Source organism: Quercus suber, unplaced genomic scaffold (assembly GCF_002906115.3).
Source record: "Quercus suber isolate HL8 unplaced genomic scaffold, Cork oak 2.0 scaffold_110, whole genome shotgun sequence".
In the NCBI taxonomy this organism is placed as follows: domain Eukaryota; kingdom Viridiplantae; phylum Streptophyta; class Magnoliopsida; order Fagales; family Fagaceae; genus Quercus; species Quercus suber.
Window position 1 is genome coordinate 432,707 of NW_027069575.1, and position 15,138 is coordinate 447,844.

Sequence of the window (15,138 nt, forward strand, 5' to 3'; positions counted from 1 at the left end):
AAATCCGCGCGCACGCAAATTGACGCACGTCACATGTTGTAGAAAGCTGGACCTTGTTAGCTAAGCTTTATTTTACAGGTCTTTGAAATTTTTTGATATATATATATATATATATTATTTATGGATAAGTATCATCAGCCAAATTTTTATCTAAATGCCAATTGAGATTTGCTTGTCCAAAATTAATTATTCGGAGAAAACATTGACTAAAGTGTTTTAAAACAAAATTAATACAATCACCCCACATTTTTGCTATACAAGGTATAGCCGAATAGCATGAACTTAGCCCACAAAATGGTAATTTGGGGAAATAGCACTTTTCGATTTTTCTAATGGAGGTTGGCAGGTCGGTGACGTAAGAGAGCTAAATTCCCGGTCTGCAATCATTATCAATAAGTCCATGGCCTGACAACAAATTTTACATGATATGACAAATTTTTAGTGGTATTACTGTCAGTGTTATTGGGTTTATGTAAAAATTAATGATAACCAGTCAACTTAAATTTGTTGCGAAAATTGTTGTATTTGTAACACTGCTTCATCATAATTTTCGGACATGTCTGCTACACATGGCATTACTATGAAGCTGTAGATTGTGTGCGTTTGAGAGAGAGAGAGAGAGAGAGAGAGAGAGAGAGAGAGAGCTTAGTCATCACTTATTTTGCATGGAATATGAATTTCCAACCATCAAGGGAGACCAAGAACATAGGGACAATTGTGGGAAGGAGATGTATGACTAAGAAAGAGCAGAATAATTCTGAAATGTCACGACATGCCCCTCTTTATGGTGCTGGCTTGGAAGCTCTTTCAATGAATGAATTGGATACATTGTCACGTATACATGAGGAAGGGCTCAGGCAGATCCATGCCCTTCAACAGCGGAAAGGGAGTCCATCCAGCACTCCTCATGTGAGCCCCCACGCCCTTCCACACAATCATGGGTTATACCCTGCTACACCACCTCAGATGGCCGTCGGATTGCCTTCTTCACTTATACCGAATGGGGTTGGGATCCACAGCAATGGCCATGTGAATGGTGCCGTTGGTCCCTGGTTCAACCACAATTAAATTCTGGGGGTCAGGAAGTGTCCTTTTTGCCAAATCTAGGCATTTTGTTCACTCAATGGAGCTGGGTGACATCAATATGAAGGGATTTTTATTTTTCTTTTCAGAGTTATTTTTTGGCATTTTGACTGGTAGAACTGTTGGAACACGTGGGGAAAAAAAAGGAGTAACCGATCAAGGGTGGATGGACAGGATTGGTTTTAGAATTGAAAGTGAGGGGTGAGTCCAATGGAACTAACAGTTTGCAAATGCCATTACTCATTTGCAGCTTTCTTAAAAGTTAATCATAGGCCTTCTGCAAAGTTTTGTTCATTGGGTTCCATTTATATCTATTATCGAGATTACATCTTTCTTTGCTTAATGGGGGTGAAGGCTAATCTTGGTTTCACATGGGTGCAATTGACTGGGTTTTTTCAGGTGGTATCCTCGTCATTGTCTACAAAGTAGTGCATAAGGCTAGGGCCACCTAGCATATCCGAAGTGTAATCAGCCCAATCCTTACACAAGATTGGGCTTTTAATGTTCACAAAAAAATATTGATACATGAACCGAAATAAATAATAAATAAATAAAAACCGGAATTTGCAATCGATTTTTTATAAAGACGATCATGATATTGATAGTGTTGGAAAATTAGTCCCAATCCCATGCCCTGGAATCAAAACTTTCATATAGATTATGACTTATGACTCAACCAGATAACGATTACCATCTGATAAAATAACAGTTGGATTTATCAAATCGAATCACCTTATCTCTGACTCTTTTGCTAGCGTATCGTAACAGGGTATACAACAAAACTAACACGTTTTAATTATAATAATGAAATAACGTGTTTTAATAGCTACAAAACAAAACAAAAAAAACCTTAAAATGTGTGAAAATGATTGTGCAATAATTTTCCGGAGTAGTCGTAGTCCCAGTTATAGTAACTGAAAGGTACTTAGAATTGCAATTAAAATGCAATTTCTAAGCAGGTTCTTATTTTTGGATGAATAGACTATTGAAATTTCTAAGCAGGTGCATGTCTGCGTTGATCATTCTTGTTTGTTTTGTAGAAGCGTAGGCCTAGCACAACTTGTCATCTAAATCCAAGAGAGTATTAAGGCCGAAGATAGATACAAAAATCAAGAAAGTTCAATGCCTCACTGGGTCACGTAATTAATGTAAACCATCCCGTGTTTCCGAAATTTCAAAGCATGGGAGAGGGCTTGAGGTTCTATCCATTCCAAGGTAAGATGGCAGTGGACTAGTGAGTATACAATCTATACACACCTTTAGCAAATGTCAAATGCAAATGCAGTTCTTACACTTACATTCGTGTCTGTTTAAAAATTGCTTATTTTTGATAGTTTGTTTGCATAATGTGAGACAAAAAACTAAAAGTTAAATTATTTAAAATAAAGTTGAAATAAAAAATAGTGTGAAACTCATACACACTAGATAATTTAAGAAAAAAACTAGTTTTTAATCAGTTGCCAAGTGCACAATGCTGCCATTATATAATAAGCTGAAAATTTTGATATGATCAGGAAAATACCCTATGATCTTATTAGTTATGGGGTTCTACATGAAATTAATCCGTAGCAAATGCGAAAAAGCTTTCCTAGAGCACTAGCATCTGAGGATGCAAAATAAAACTTATTTTACAACTCACCTTATATCCTAGTTTTTATTTTTACACACAACCTAATAAAATAATATAAACTACCTAATAAAATAATAAAATTTTTTTTTATCTCTTTCTTTCCTCCTACTATCTTTTTCTTTTCACACACAATCACAAGATTAAATATTATTTATTTCTTTACAACCTATGAATAGTAAGATTGCACAACCTTATTATTCATAGGTTGCAAATTTTTTAGGTATACAAACTCTGATGAAATGAGTTTTTGCTGTCTTGAGTTGTATTATAGCAATTGAAAGATGTTTACACTCTTTAATACTAGTGCTCTTAAGTTTTTTTTATTTATTATAATTTGATAATTAGAGAAAGGAAAGTTGAACATGAACAATTCTGTTGCAATCATTAAGGAATGTCGGTAAAATTATAAAGCTGATGGCAAAAAAGTCTTCATGGCCCATATTTCCTTGGATGCAAATCCGCGCGCACGCAAATTGACGCACGTCACATGTTGTAGAAAGCTGGACCTTGTTAGCTAAGCTTTATTTTACAGGTCTTTGAAATTTTTTGATATATATATATATATTATTTATGGATAAGTATCATCAGCCAAATTTTTATCTAAATGCAAATTGAGATTTGCTTGTCCAAAATTAATTATTCGGAGAAAACATTGACTAAAGTGTTTTAAAACAAAATTAATACAATCACCCCACATTTTTGCTATACAAGGTATGGCCGTATAGCATGAACTTAGCCCACAAAATGGTAATTTGGGGAAATAGCACTTTTCGATTTTTGTAATGGAAGTTGGCAGGTCGGTGACGTAAGAGAACTAAATTCCCGGTCTGCAATCATTATCAATAAGTCCATGGCCTGACAACAAATTTTACATGAGATGACAAATTTTTAGCGGTGAAGAATAAAGTAATGTAAGTGTTATTGAGTTCATGTAAAAATTAATGATAACCAGTCAACTTAAATTTGTTGCGAAAATTGTTGTATTTGTAACACTGCTTCATCATAATTTTCGGACATGTCTGCTACACATGGCATTACTATGAAGCTGTAGATTGTGTGCGTTTGAGAGAGAGAGAGAGAGAGAGAGAGAGAGAGCTTAGTCATCACTTATTTTGCATGGAATATGAATTTCCAACCATCAAGGGAGACCAAGAACATAGGGACAATTGTGGGAAGGAGATGTATGACTAAGAAAGAGCAGAATAATTCACTACAAGACGTGGCCTGATATATCCCATTTTGACTTTTAGTTTGTACGTGTCTCTCTCTCACACATCCTTCTCTGGTTTATCTCAATTCAATCTCTTCCATACAATTTCTCCTATTCTATTTAAGCCATTCATACTCCTCTCGAATATTCAAGAACCCCAACCGGTACATACATTTCTCTGGAGAGAAAAGCTGTCCTCAAGAAGGTAATTAATTAACCTATTTTATCTTTTTCAGGAGAGAGAACTGAGATCACCATGATTCTTCTCTCTCTCTTTTGGGCATTGCTGGGTTGGTTCTAAAAATGAGCTTGGCTTGCCCCACTTCTTCTTTTTAAGAGTAAGCCACTCTTGATTTACATCTCTAGCCTTTTCTTCTTTATATTACCATGTACATATAATTTTGTCAAGGCCTTCATATCAATATGCGTGTATGTACATTGCAGGTGTTTTTGACATATTCCAAGTTTAAGAAAGCACACAGTATTGTTGCATGGTGAAAACTGATACGTAATTATCATCCTTTTGCGCACAACATACATGTTATTGTTGCATGTGAAGAAAAATAAATTTAGAAAGGTGGAACAGAGAATTCTTGGTATAACGCAAGGTAGGCTAGTCTAATCATGCTCCTACATTTTAGGTTCAACGTTCAAATAAACCTATCGCCACTTAACGTTTTCTAATTTTTACCGCTCTCTTTTAATATGTGATGAGTTGGTTTTCCTAATTTTGTGATGAGCTATAATAGTATTCAAATTAAGCTTGTTATAGTCCTCAAGTCCTAAAGCTTTTGATGAATAGTTACACTTTTAATTTGGTTAGAACGTTTTTGAGTTTTGACAACCTCTCTCTCTCTCTCTCTCTGTGTGTGCAGTATGAATGAAGTTTATTTTCCTTACTTTGATCCTGACTTTGATAAGCTCCCGGAGAGGATAAATGGCCCCATGTAAGCAACAATTTAAGCCTTTAATCCTAATTCCTAAATCCACCATTGCACATCCTAATGATCACTAGATAGAAATTCCCAGCCATTGATTTACCCAATTATCATGTTTTGCCTTGCAGTTGCAGAGTTTGCATTGACAATGAAAGCATGGATGATTGCACAGTAGTAAAGGTACGTGAGTTTAAAAGAAAAAGAAGGGTCTCTCTCTACGATGCACGAAGCTAATTAACAAGGTCGCTTGTGTGATGTGGTGTAGGTTGATAGCGTGAACAAGCAGGGCCTCCTCCTAGAAGTGGTGCAGGTGTTGACAGACCTCAATCTTACAATCTCAAAGAGCTACATTTCTTCTGATGCAGTGTGGTTCATGGATGGTATATATGACCATTTTTATTAGTTCTGATTATATTCTTATAATTAATTGATTTTATAGACTTTTAACGGTTCCCAATAAAACCCATCACAATGATTTGTGATTCAACTTCTTGCTGATCGAATTAATGTATGTAAATTTGCAGTTTTTCATGTTAAAGACGAGCATGGCAACAAACTCACAGACCAGAAAGTCATTAACTATATCAAGCAGGTAATTTAATTAGTTCCTTCTTGTGATATTGTCATTATCATTTACATTTTTTTTTTTTTTTATAGAAATGAAATTGAAAATTATGGAAACAGTGAGAACTCGTGGTAGTCATGTAGTTTTGAATTGGTCACTACAGATTTTTAAAACAATTTATTTATATATATATATATATATTTGTTTTTTTAAAGAGGAATAACATAATTTAGATTCTAAGAAATTAAAGTTTAAAATAAACTCAATCATATTTTCAGTTATAACACAGTGTATAACAACCACCGTTCAACTCTAAAATACATATGGATAATACTTGTTACACATAAATTGTTATATGCATCCTATTTTTGAATTGATCAAGTCAAGATTTCAAAGTTCAAAATTATAATTTCAGTTCAAAAATAAGTTGTGTGTAAAGCTGTATGTAACCATTTGCGAGTATTTTGTAATAAACACAACTCAATGCATATATACCCCCACTCCAAGAACTGTTAGCATACAATACCAGAGGTAAATGTTACCACGCAGTTGATGATATTCACTTTCTCGGATAGGAATTTTTGTATTCATGAAAGCACTAACATATGTAGGAAACTTTGCAGGCCATAGGTACAACAAGGGAAACCCATAATTCGGCCAAGGCAAAGACCTATGCAAATATGGTATTCAGTCCTGAACCCAATAACAATAATGAGCACACAGTCATCGAAATGAGCGGAACAGATAGGCCTGGTTTATTTTCCGAGCTATCAGCTGCCTTAGCAGACCTCCATTGCAACGTTGTGGAAGCTCATGCATGGAGTCATAATGATCGCTTGGCTTGTGTTGCCTACATTTCAGATCAATCCACTCACACCCCAATTGAAGATCCCAATCGCCTTGCAAGTATTGAAGATCACCTCACTACAGTCCTTCGAGCCACAATAACCCCAACCCCTACTACGAACCAGCCCAACCAACAAGAAGCTAAGACCGCAGATTTTCTTGGAGGAGAAGGCGCCGTGACCAATGTCGAACGCCGCTTGCATCAGCTCATGCTCTCGGTTAGGGACTTCGAGGGGCCGCCATCTAGGACCGTGAGCTTGCCAACGACACCATCAGATTCGGAAAGTGATGAGGAGGCCGGGATGAAGACAACGGTGAAGATTGAGAGTTGTGACGAAAAGGGTTACTCCATTGTGAACATAAATTGCAAGGATCGACCAAGACTCATGTTTGATACAGTGTGCACGCTTACTGACATGCAGTACGTGATTTTCCATGCTTCAATAAATTCAGATGGAGGTTATGCCTTCCAGGTATGTATGGTTATACATAAGCTAAGCTAACTGCATACATGTAAAAGCTATCATGTTTATTACTGCAAAAGGTTCCAGGAATACTAGATTTTTGATTCAAGATTATATGTTACATGTGAAGTAGGCAATTGCTAGTTGCATGATGCTACAAACACAATAAATTTCGTAACTTTCTCACAAATTGTTGAGATGATAGATTATAATTAGTGCAATATCATTTTCATTGTATCTACTATTGATATCATGTTTATTGAATATTAATCTCAATCGTTACCCAAGTTGAGAGTCTTTTGACTCATTGTTGCGAGTGAGCATGCAATGTTTCTAAAACATAATTTAGATAAAATTCATGCTTTGGCTAAATTAGCACTACAATGTTTATGGAGACTGATACTGTTGATTGCAGGAGTATTTTATCCGACACTTAGATGGGTGTGCCATGAGTACAGAGTGTGAGAAACAACGAGTAATAAAATGCTTAGAGGCCGCCATAGAGCGCCGGGTTTGTGAGGTGAGCACTGCCTTAAACCATTAAATTAAACCAGTACTCAAATTCTATCCTTGTTGCCATAATCATAATTAGCTTTTTGGTTAATTTGCACAGGGAGTTCGGTTAGAATTGTGTGCAGACAATAGGGTAGGCTTGCTCTCTGATATAACTCGGGTTCTTCGAGAGAATGGTCTAAACGTTGTCCGAGCAGATGTAGAAACGCAGGGAGAGAAGGCCATAAATGCTTTCTATGTGAGGGACATGTCAGGGAATAAGATAGACATGGAGTTCATAGAGTCGATGAAGAAAGAGATGGGTCCAATAGCCCTTCAAGTCAAGAATGACACATTAAGAACAAGCTCGCCTGAAAGATCTCGTTTCTCTTTTTCACACATGTTAAAAGCGAGTGGTTCTCTAATAACTTTATTACTATCAAGTCATCCATGTAAATATAGCTAAATCCTAGCAAGGCCATTCTACAGATGGAATTTGCTTTTAGGGTTGTAAATAACTATGATTTAATTAAAAAAATGCAGTAGTGCAGATGCCAGTCGTTAGACTAAGAATTATGTGGAATGGACTGTATATTAATAAACATATATTTTGGAATATAACCACATTATATTTTCTCATTTCACATCAATAATAAATCTCACTATGAGTCTAATTATCGGGATCTACAATTATGTGAAACAATGGAGGAACACTTGATGAAATTATTTCAAGTTGTAAATAAAAGAAATTATGATCATGACTATACAATTTTGAATGTGTAGATCATGGCCATTCAATTTTGAATATGTCAAATTGCGAGAATATGCATGCATCTATGGATGCTAAGTGAACTATTCTAAAGTCAAAATTTCATTGTGATAGGTTAGTAGATCGTCCATCTATTTCAACTAGAAGTATTGTTTAGTAAATAAATGATCACAATAATGATAGTTTTTGAAAATTTTTCTAGGGCAATCATTAAGAAGCTTAAATTATAAAAATTTTATAAAAAGAGAATTAGATTATATTGACATTACAAAAAAACCATAGAAATACATGAAATTTAATAATTTTCTTCTACTAACAAAATGAAAAAAAAAATAAAAATAAAAGGAGACTAATGAGAGATAGGCAATAGAAAAGTGGTGAGAGAGAGAGAGAGAGAGAGAGAGATTACTTCGACCATAAGCTGAGTCATTAAGAAGGGTACAACTGTTAGTGCTATCAAGGATAACTCACGGTCACAATATCTCTTTTGATGTTTTTTTTAATAGAAAAAATGAAATAGGAGATTGTGTAGAACGAGTTACAAATTTGAATGGTTAGAAATTTTTATTTTTGAATGTGTTTATTTATTAAATATTTTGTTTATTTATTTTTGTTTAGCCCAATTTTTAAAATTGTGCTAAGGACACAACAAATTATTACAATAGTTGGGTTGTTAGTCCCTCAAGGGTCAAAATAAAATTATAGACTAGGGCCCACCACAGTCAAACACAATGGTAATGTGAAAATATTGAAAGATTTTGTTGTGTCCATAAAATTTCTCTAATTTTTAATATTGTTATTTGGGCTTCTATTTTCATTATTACTATTATTTGTTTAAGAGGTTAAAAATTATGTTTAGGGGGTTAAGATTAATTTTGTTGAACCAAAATTCTTGGGATTTTTAGGTTAAAGTTTTCAATATATATGTTTTTAGGGCATACAAATCATATTAGTTTTTAAAATAACTATGTATGTAAATTTTATTTTTTAACACCTTGGCTTACCTGTAAAGCCGCCGCTAGATCTCATCACCAATAGGCGATAACTCCGAAAACCACGGTATATCACTACAGTTACGAGCATCGACATATTTGTGATCCCCTCAGATGACGCCCATATATATTCCCTACACCAAAGCTAATCTTGCAAGTAATGTTGAACTTGAGCCTAGAAGATCAGAAAAATTACAGCTACTATATATATATATATAATCCTCCATTTATGGCAAGAATGAATGATAACATATAAAACACATGTATTCTAAAGGTGATATTGTTTTATGCATTAACAAAACTAGTTGCAGATTTCGCATGTTGTTCGTGATAATATTGTTAGGATGGTTTCAATAAATTTATTTTTTTGCAGTTTGGACTAATTTAATAAATAATAATGTATTTCATAATCATATTTTCATTTTTTATAAGGAAAATTATAAATGTAATATATATAATTTTTTTCAAACAAAAATGAAAATAGTATAATTTTTCTTTGGAATTCAAAAAAGAGAAAAAATATATTAATTTTTTTAATAAAAATTATTTATAACATTTTGTGTATCATTAAAAAGTAAATAAAATTTGGAAATTACTTTTTAAGTTTTAAACATCTTTGGAATTCAAAAAAGAGAAAAAATATATTAATTTTTTTAATAAAAATTATTTATAACATTTTGTGTATCATTAAAAAGTAAATAAAATTTGGAAATTATTTTTTTAGTTTTAAACAAACTTTTTCAAGCATAATTTTTTCCACCGTACAATAAAAAAACCGAGAAATGTATCAAAAAAATTATTAAAATTCAATCAAACTACAATTAAAAAAAAAAAAATAAAGGAAAAAATAAAACACATATTAAAGTCAAACTCATTCTCCCAAATATGTAAAACATTTCAAACGTAATGTGATCAAGCCAAATATCCAATACATAATCAAATTCAAATTTTTTTGTAAGGTTTTGAAGTAATGATATAGAAATATGTCACTATTCCCAGGAAAAAAAGTGTTGGTTATTGCTTTATACATAATGATTGTAACTCATTTTTCATAATTAAAAAAAAAAAAAAGAGTACAAAAGGGGAAAAGAGTAGAGAAATTTTTGAAAAAAGAAGAAGTATTGTCTTAATATTGTCATAATCTAATCTAATATCTAATCCAACATGTAAAAAATGAATAGATAAATAAATAATTTTAAACTCAAAATTGAATTTATTTTCTTAAAAATCTCAAAGAATACACTAACGAGATTAGGAAGTTGAGCAATACAAAATATTCATAAATGCTTAAAAACAATTACTCAAGCACCTAAATACGTCATATAATAAAGACATAACAATTTGGTACTAATTTATTAAACAAAATATTTATAAACAGTGAAAGGAAACTGCACAAAGACCATCTTCTTCAACTGTACTAATTGTTCTTCATCATATTGTCCAGACTATCTTGATATTTTCCAAATAAACTAAAACCTGACAACAATATTGATGATGTTACAAAAAAAACCCAACTGTTAAACTCGTCCATATAGCTCGTCCACAGGAAAGAGACTCCATTTACTGTAAGCTCGTCCATCCATTTGTCCAAATGGACGAGCTTGTCCGAGGATTCGCTCGTCCATCAATCTAGTAAGATGGACGAGTGTCCTGAGAATCTCCTTTTAAGTACTCCATTTTTTTATTAGACTATATCCGTTCCTTCTTTGAAAATGGTTATAATCAATATACCCCAAATAAAGTAACTTCCAAAGCAGTTATGAGAGTTATCTCAGAATTCTCCAAACTCCACAACGGTAGGAGAGATAACTGTCTCAGGAAAAAACTATATAAAGGTTCTTCTACAGGAAGGTGAAAGGTAATTCATAAATTTTCCATTAGAGAATTTTTCCCTTTACTGAGAATTACAAACTCACTGACTTCACCATCGGAGGGTTTTTGGCCGGCCTCCACTGGTCTCCTCTGACTTATTGTTTGTTATTTTCAGGATTATACTTGTAGATCGTTAACACTCAGAAATTTTAGCCCACTGATTCATTGGATTCATCAAATATAAAATATGGACATATTATAATATGATTTTTCTCCAAATTTGGTCTACAACATTAAAAATATTTAGTGTTGTAAATAATATGAAAAACAAATACTTGCATCAAGGAACACATATAGGTTAGTCAAAAATAAGAAAATGAGTGTACAAACTTCATAAAAAATCCAAAAAAAAAAATTTGAGAGAGAGAGAGAGAGAGAGAGAGAGAGAGAGATAGCCTTGTTGTGTAGGAAAATAAAATATGTATAAAATGGGAGAGACTGACAAATTTATAATAAGAGAATGAGAATGAGAATAATAAGAGTCAAAATAAAAGAAAATAAAGGGGCAAAGTTATATGTAAAGTTAAAACTGTTTAAGAGGAATATGTATAGACAATACTTAGTTATAATATTAAAATTAAAGTAGATGAATATGTAAAGTTAAAACTGCCTAATATGAATTTGTAAAGTCAATGTATCTATATATTTAATATTATCAAAAAAAAAAATTAAAGATAAAAAATAAATACAAAAAAAATAATGATGTGACAATGACGTAGATGATGAGGTAGCTTAAAGAAACGTAACAACAATAAATGCTATACTTCAGTTTTTAAATATATATAAATTTAGACTAGCCATATTAGGCCCCCCCCCCCCCCCCCCCCAAATTTTTTAAAATTTCTTTTTATTGTATAGAAATATTTAATATTTTAATAATTAGCCCCCCAAAAATGGGATTTGGCCCTCCTAAATATTTGTGTTGGTCCAATAATGTTCTTAAAAAAATTGTCCAATTTATTTAGTAGTTATAGAGAATGAATTGTTTCTCAAATTAATTTTTTATGGTAAAGTGTGTTCTCCTGTCTCTTAAAGTTTTGAATCATTCATGTCTTTGAATACTTCATTAATTTAATTGAAATTTTTTTACTCACAATGATAGGCAATTTGGTAACTTATATTAATTGAAAATGAAAATTGTTAGGTTTCATTATAGAAGATGGTGAAAGATTAATTTAATTCTATGAAACATTTAATTTTAAGGATTTCATTATGAAAGATACTAATTTCTGTGGATATGTATAGATGCATGTGTTTGTGTATATGTATGAAATTTTGTATAGACTAATAAATTAGTAATACAAATTAGCCCTCAAACAAAAATTTCTAACTCCACTCCTGTCAATAAGTTGTTTATCAATTATTCATAGGTGACCAAAGTCATGGACAACATATCGTCTACCTCCCTATTGAACATCAAACAGAGAGAAGGAAAATCTTTGAAGTCCTAGCTATTTGACCAATTTCAATAAGGAACTCCTACAAGTTGACGAAGCATATGAGAAGGTTGTTCTAGACTCTAGTAGCATTTATGGGCTACAATCTAGCTAAAAAGTTCCTTTTCTTGCTCTAACACAGAACACCATCCAGCATGATGTAGTTAATAACCAAAGCTCAAAAATATATCAATGGGAAGGATCCTTTAAATTCTAGAGAGGTTGGTAGCAATGGAGGAAAAAATGAGGAAGGAAAAAGGAGATGATCAAAGATCTGAATCTGAATCTAAATCAAAAGCCCTTGAGCATCAGAAAAACCTTCACATGAAGGGGAGAATTTTAGGGCCCTTGATAGCTAATTCTTGAACTAGACTCCTTTCAACACACCTTTTTGTTCAAGTTTTCATGTAAATCAAGGACAAACCCAGACTTGAATGGGAAAACTCAAAACGCATTTGGATAAGAGATCAGAAAACTATTATCGCTTCCACTGTATAGTGATCATGGTCATAACTTCGAAGATTGTTTTGACCTAAAAGAGAATATGGAAACTCTGGTTAGGCAAGGACAAATCTAGAAGTTTGTTGGTCAAAGGCAAGAAGGTCGGTCAAAGCAAGATTCAGACTGGGGTGAAACACAAATCAGTGAAGACCGAAGATGCATCTTGATGAGAACTTGAAGTTGATGCGTTGGAATTGCAACATCCACATGATGATGCCCTAGGATGTATGGACACTTTATTTAGAGTGCTGTACCATTGTCGTGTCCGTGTCATTCTAGTTTTGTACTTGCCGTTTTATATTATAATTTTTCAAAAATTGCTCGTGTTGTTGTGTCATAATTGTACCCATATTCATGCCTGTGTGTGCATCCTAAAATTGATGCTTTAGTTGTCACTTCCAATTTCTAAATATAAGACTTGCCAGGTCCTAGTGACAATGGTAGCTTAATTGATATTCTTTGTTGGCCAACTTTTTGGAAGTTACATGTCAATAAGGATAAGATGCAACCTTAACCTTATCCTTTGTAGTTTTCACTAGGAAATAAAATTCATCCTTAAAAGTTGGTCACTCTCTTGATCACAATCAAGACTTACCTTGGCAGATCACAAAAATGGTGGATTTCTTGGTCATTGACTAGCCATTAGTGATTATTGAACGACCTACTCTCAATCATCTTAGAGTCACCTGTTTTTTTTTTGGTAAACTGGATATTGCATTCAATTAAGAAGAAAAAGCATCAGAGGCAGGATAAAGCCTGATCTGAGATAATATATACAAGTCTGCCATATAAGCATCTAGGATAAAGGAGGGGGGATAACTGAAATACATAAAAATAGAAGATAACGAACATCCTAATCTAGCAAGGCCATCTGCATAGCGGTTGCCTTCCCTAAAGCAATGAATCACCTTCACTTGAGGGATTTGGGATATCGACGCCTTACAATCAGCCACAATGGCATAGTTAGTAGCATTCGAACTTCTAGTATTGTTCATCAAATTAGAAATAATTTTAGCATCCAATTCAACTTCAAGAGCGTTAATATGCATATGCAGGCACATCTGTATTCCATCACTAAAAGCCCAAAGCTTAGTTGTTGATGCACTTACCAGTTGTTGATGCATATTCCGATTAAGAAAGAGAGCAGTGAAATAAGTTAACCAACCAAGAGCTAGTACGGGAAATTGGAAAAAATCTGTCTAGACAATTAATTTGTAGCTTGGGCAGAAAACTAGTTCAAAACTAGTTTAAATTCAAGCTGCCCCAAACCTTAGTTAGAGTATCCACAACCGAGAATCTCATCCTATCTTATTTTACCATCCCAAAAAGCTACTTTAACACTTATACCATACCATTTTTCAATACACCTAATATTCCAAAACTCTATTTTTTTTCCCATTTTATTTAAATATTCTTTTTTAATCTTTTTTTACTATTTCTCTTTTTCTCTTTCTTTTCCTTTCTCCCTCAACCTCTAGCAAACCCATACCCAGCAAAATCACAACAAAAAATCACCCAAATCAAACAAGCACTAGAAATCTACCTGCCACCCCAGCAAAATCACAGCAAAAAACCACAACAAATCTAAAAATCCATACCAAAATCACAACAAAAAATCACCACCTGCCACCCTAGCAAAATCACAACAAAAAATCCATACCAAAATCACCCAAATCAAACAAGCAAATCACAACAAATCTAAAACACAGAACCCAGATCGCAACCTAGATCACAACCCAGACCTCTTCCTTTAGTCGTTGATCAAAAAAAAAAAAAAAAAACACACACACACACACTTGCCACCCCAGCAAAATCACAGCAAAAAACCACAACAAATCTAAAAATCCATACCAAAATCACAACAAAAAATCACCACCTGCCACCCTAGCAAAATCACAACAAAAAATCCATACCAAAATCACCCAAATCAAACAAGCAAATCACAACAAATCTAAAACACAGAACCCAGATCGCAACCTAGATCACAACCCAGACCTCTTCCTTTAGTCGTTGATCAAAAAAAAAAAAAAACACACACACACACACACACACACACAACCCATATCGCAGCCTAGAAGATCGAACCGGCGGCGCAACCCAGATTGCAACCCACTCTCAACCCAGATCGCAACCACTTTGGGCAGCGCTTTTTGACCCGAATCGAGTTGGAGCTCTCCAACATCTACCACGAAATCCTCAAGCTCCTTAACGCCAAACTCATCCCCTCCACTGCCACCGGTGACTCCAACGTCTTCTACCTCAAGTACCAGCACAAAGAGAGAGAAACGAGAGAAGTCGAAAAGAGTGAGGGAGACGAAATACTCAGATGCTAAGAGAAAT

The 15,138-nt window shown here is 33.7% G+C and overlaps 1 protein-coding gene across 1 annotated transcript; it reads left to right on the forward strand.

Annotated features, from left to right (window-relative positions):
- Window positions 1–4,022: 4,022 nt before the first annotated feature.
- LOC111984324 (ACT domain-containing protein ACR2) lies at window positions 4,023–7,867 on the forward strand. The gene is given in 10 exon segments (XM_024015945.2): window positions 4,023–4,128; window positions 4,368–4,531; window positions 4,799–4,870; window positions 4,990–5,041; window positions 5,127–5,241; window positions 5,386–5,453; window positions 6,050–6,745; window positions 7,152–7,256; window positions 7,350–7,641; window positions 7,644–7,867. Coding segments are annotated over 8 exon segments (1,440 nt in total). The 5' UTR covers window positions 4,023–4,128; window positions 4,368–4,531; window position 4,799; the 3' UTR covers window positions 7,685–7,867.
- The last annotated feature ends 7,271 nt before the right edge of the window (window positions 7,868–15,138 follow it).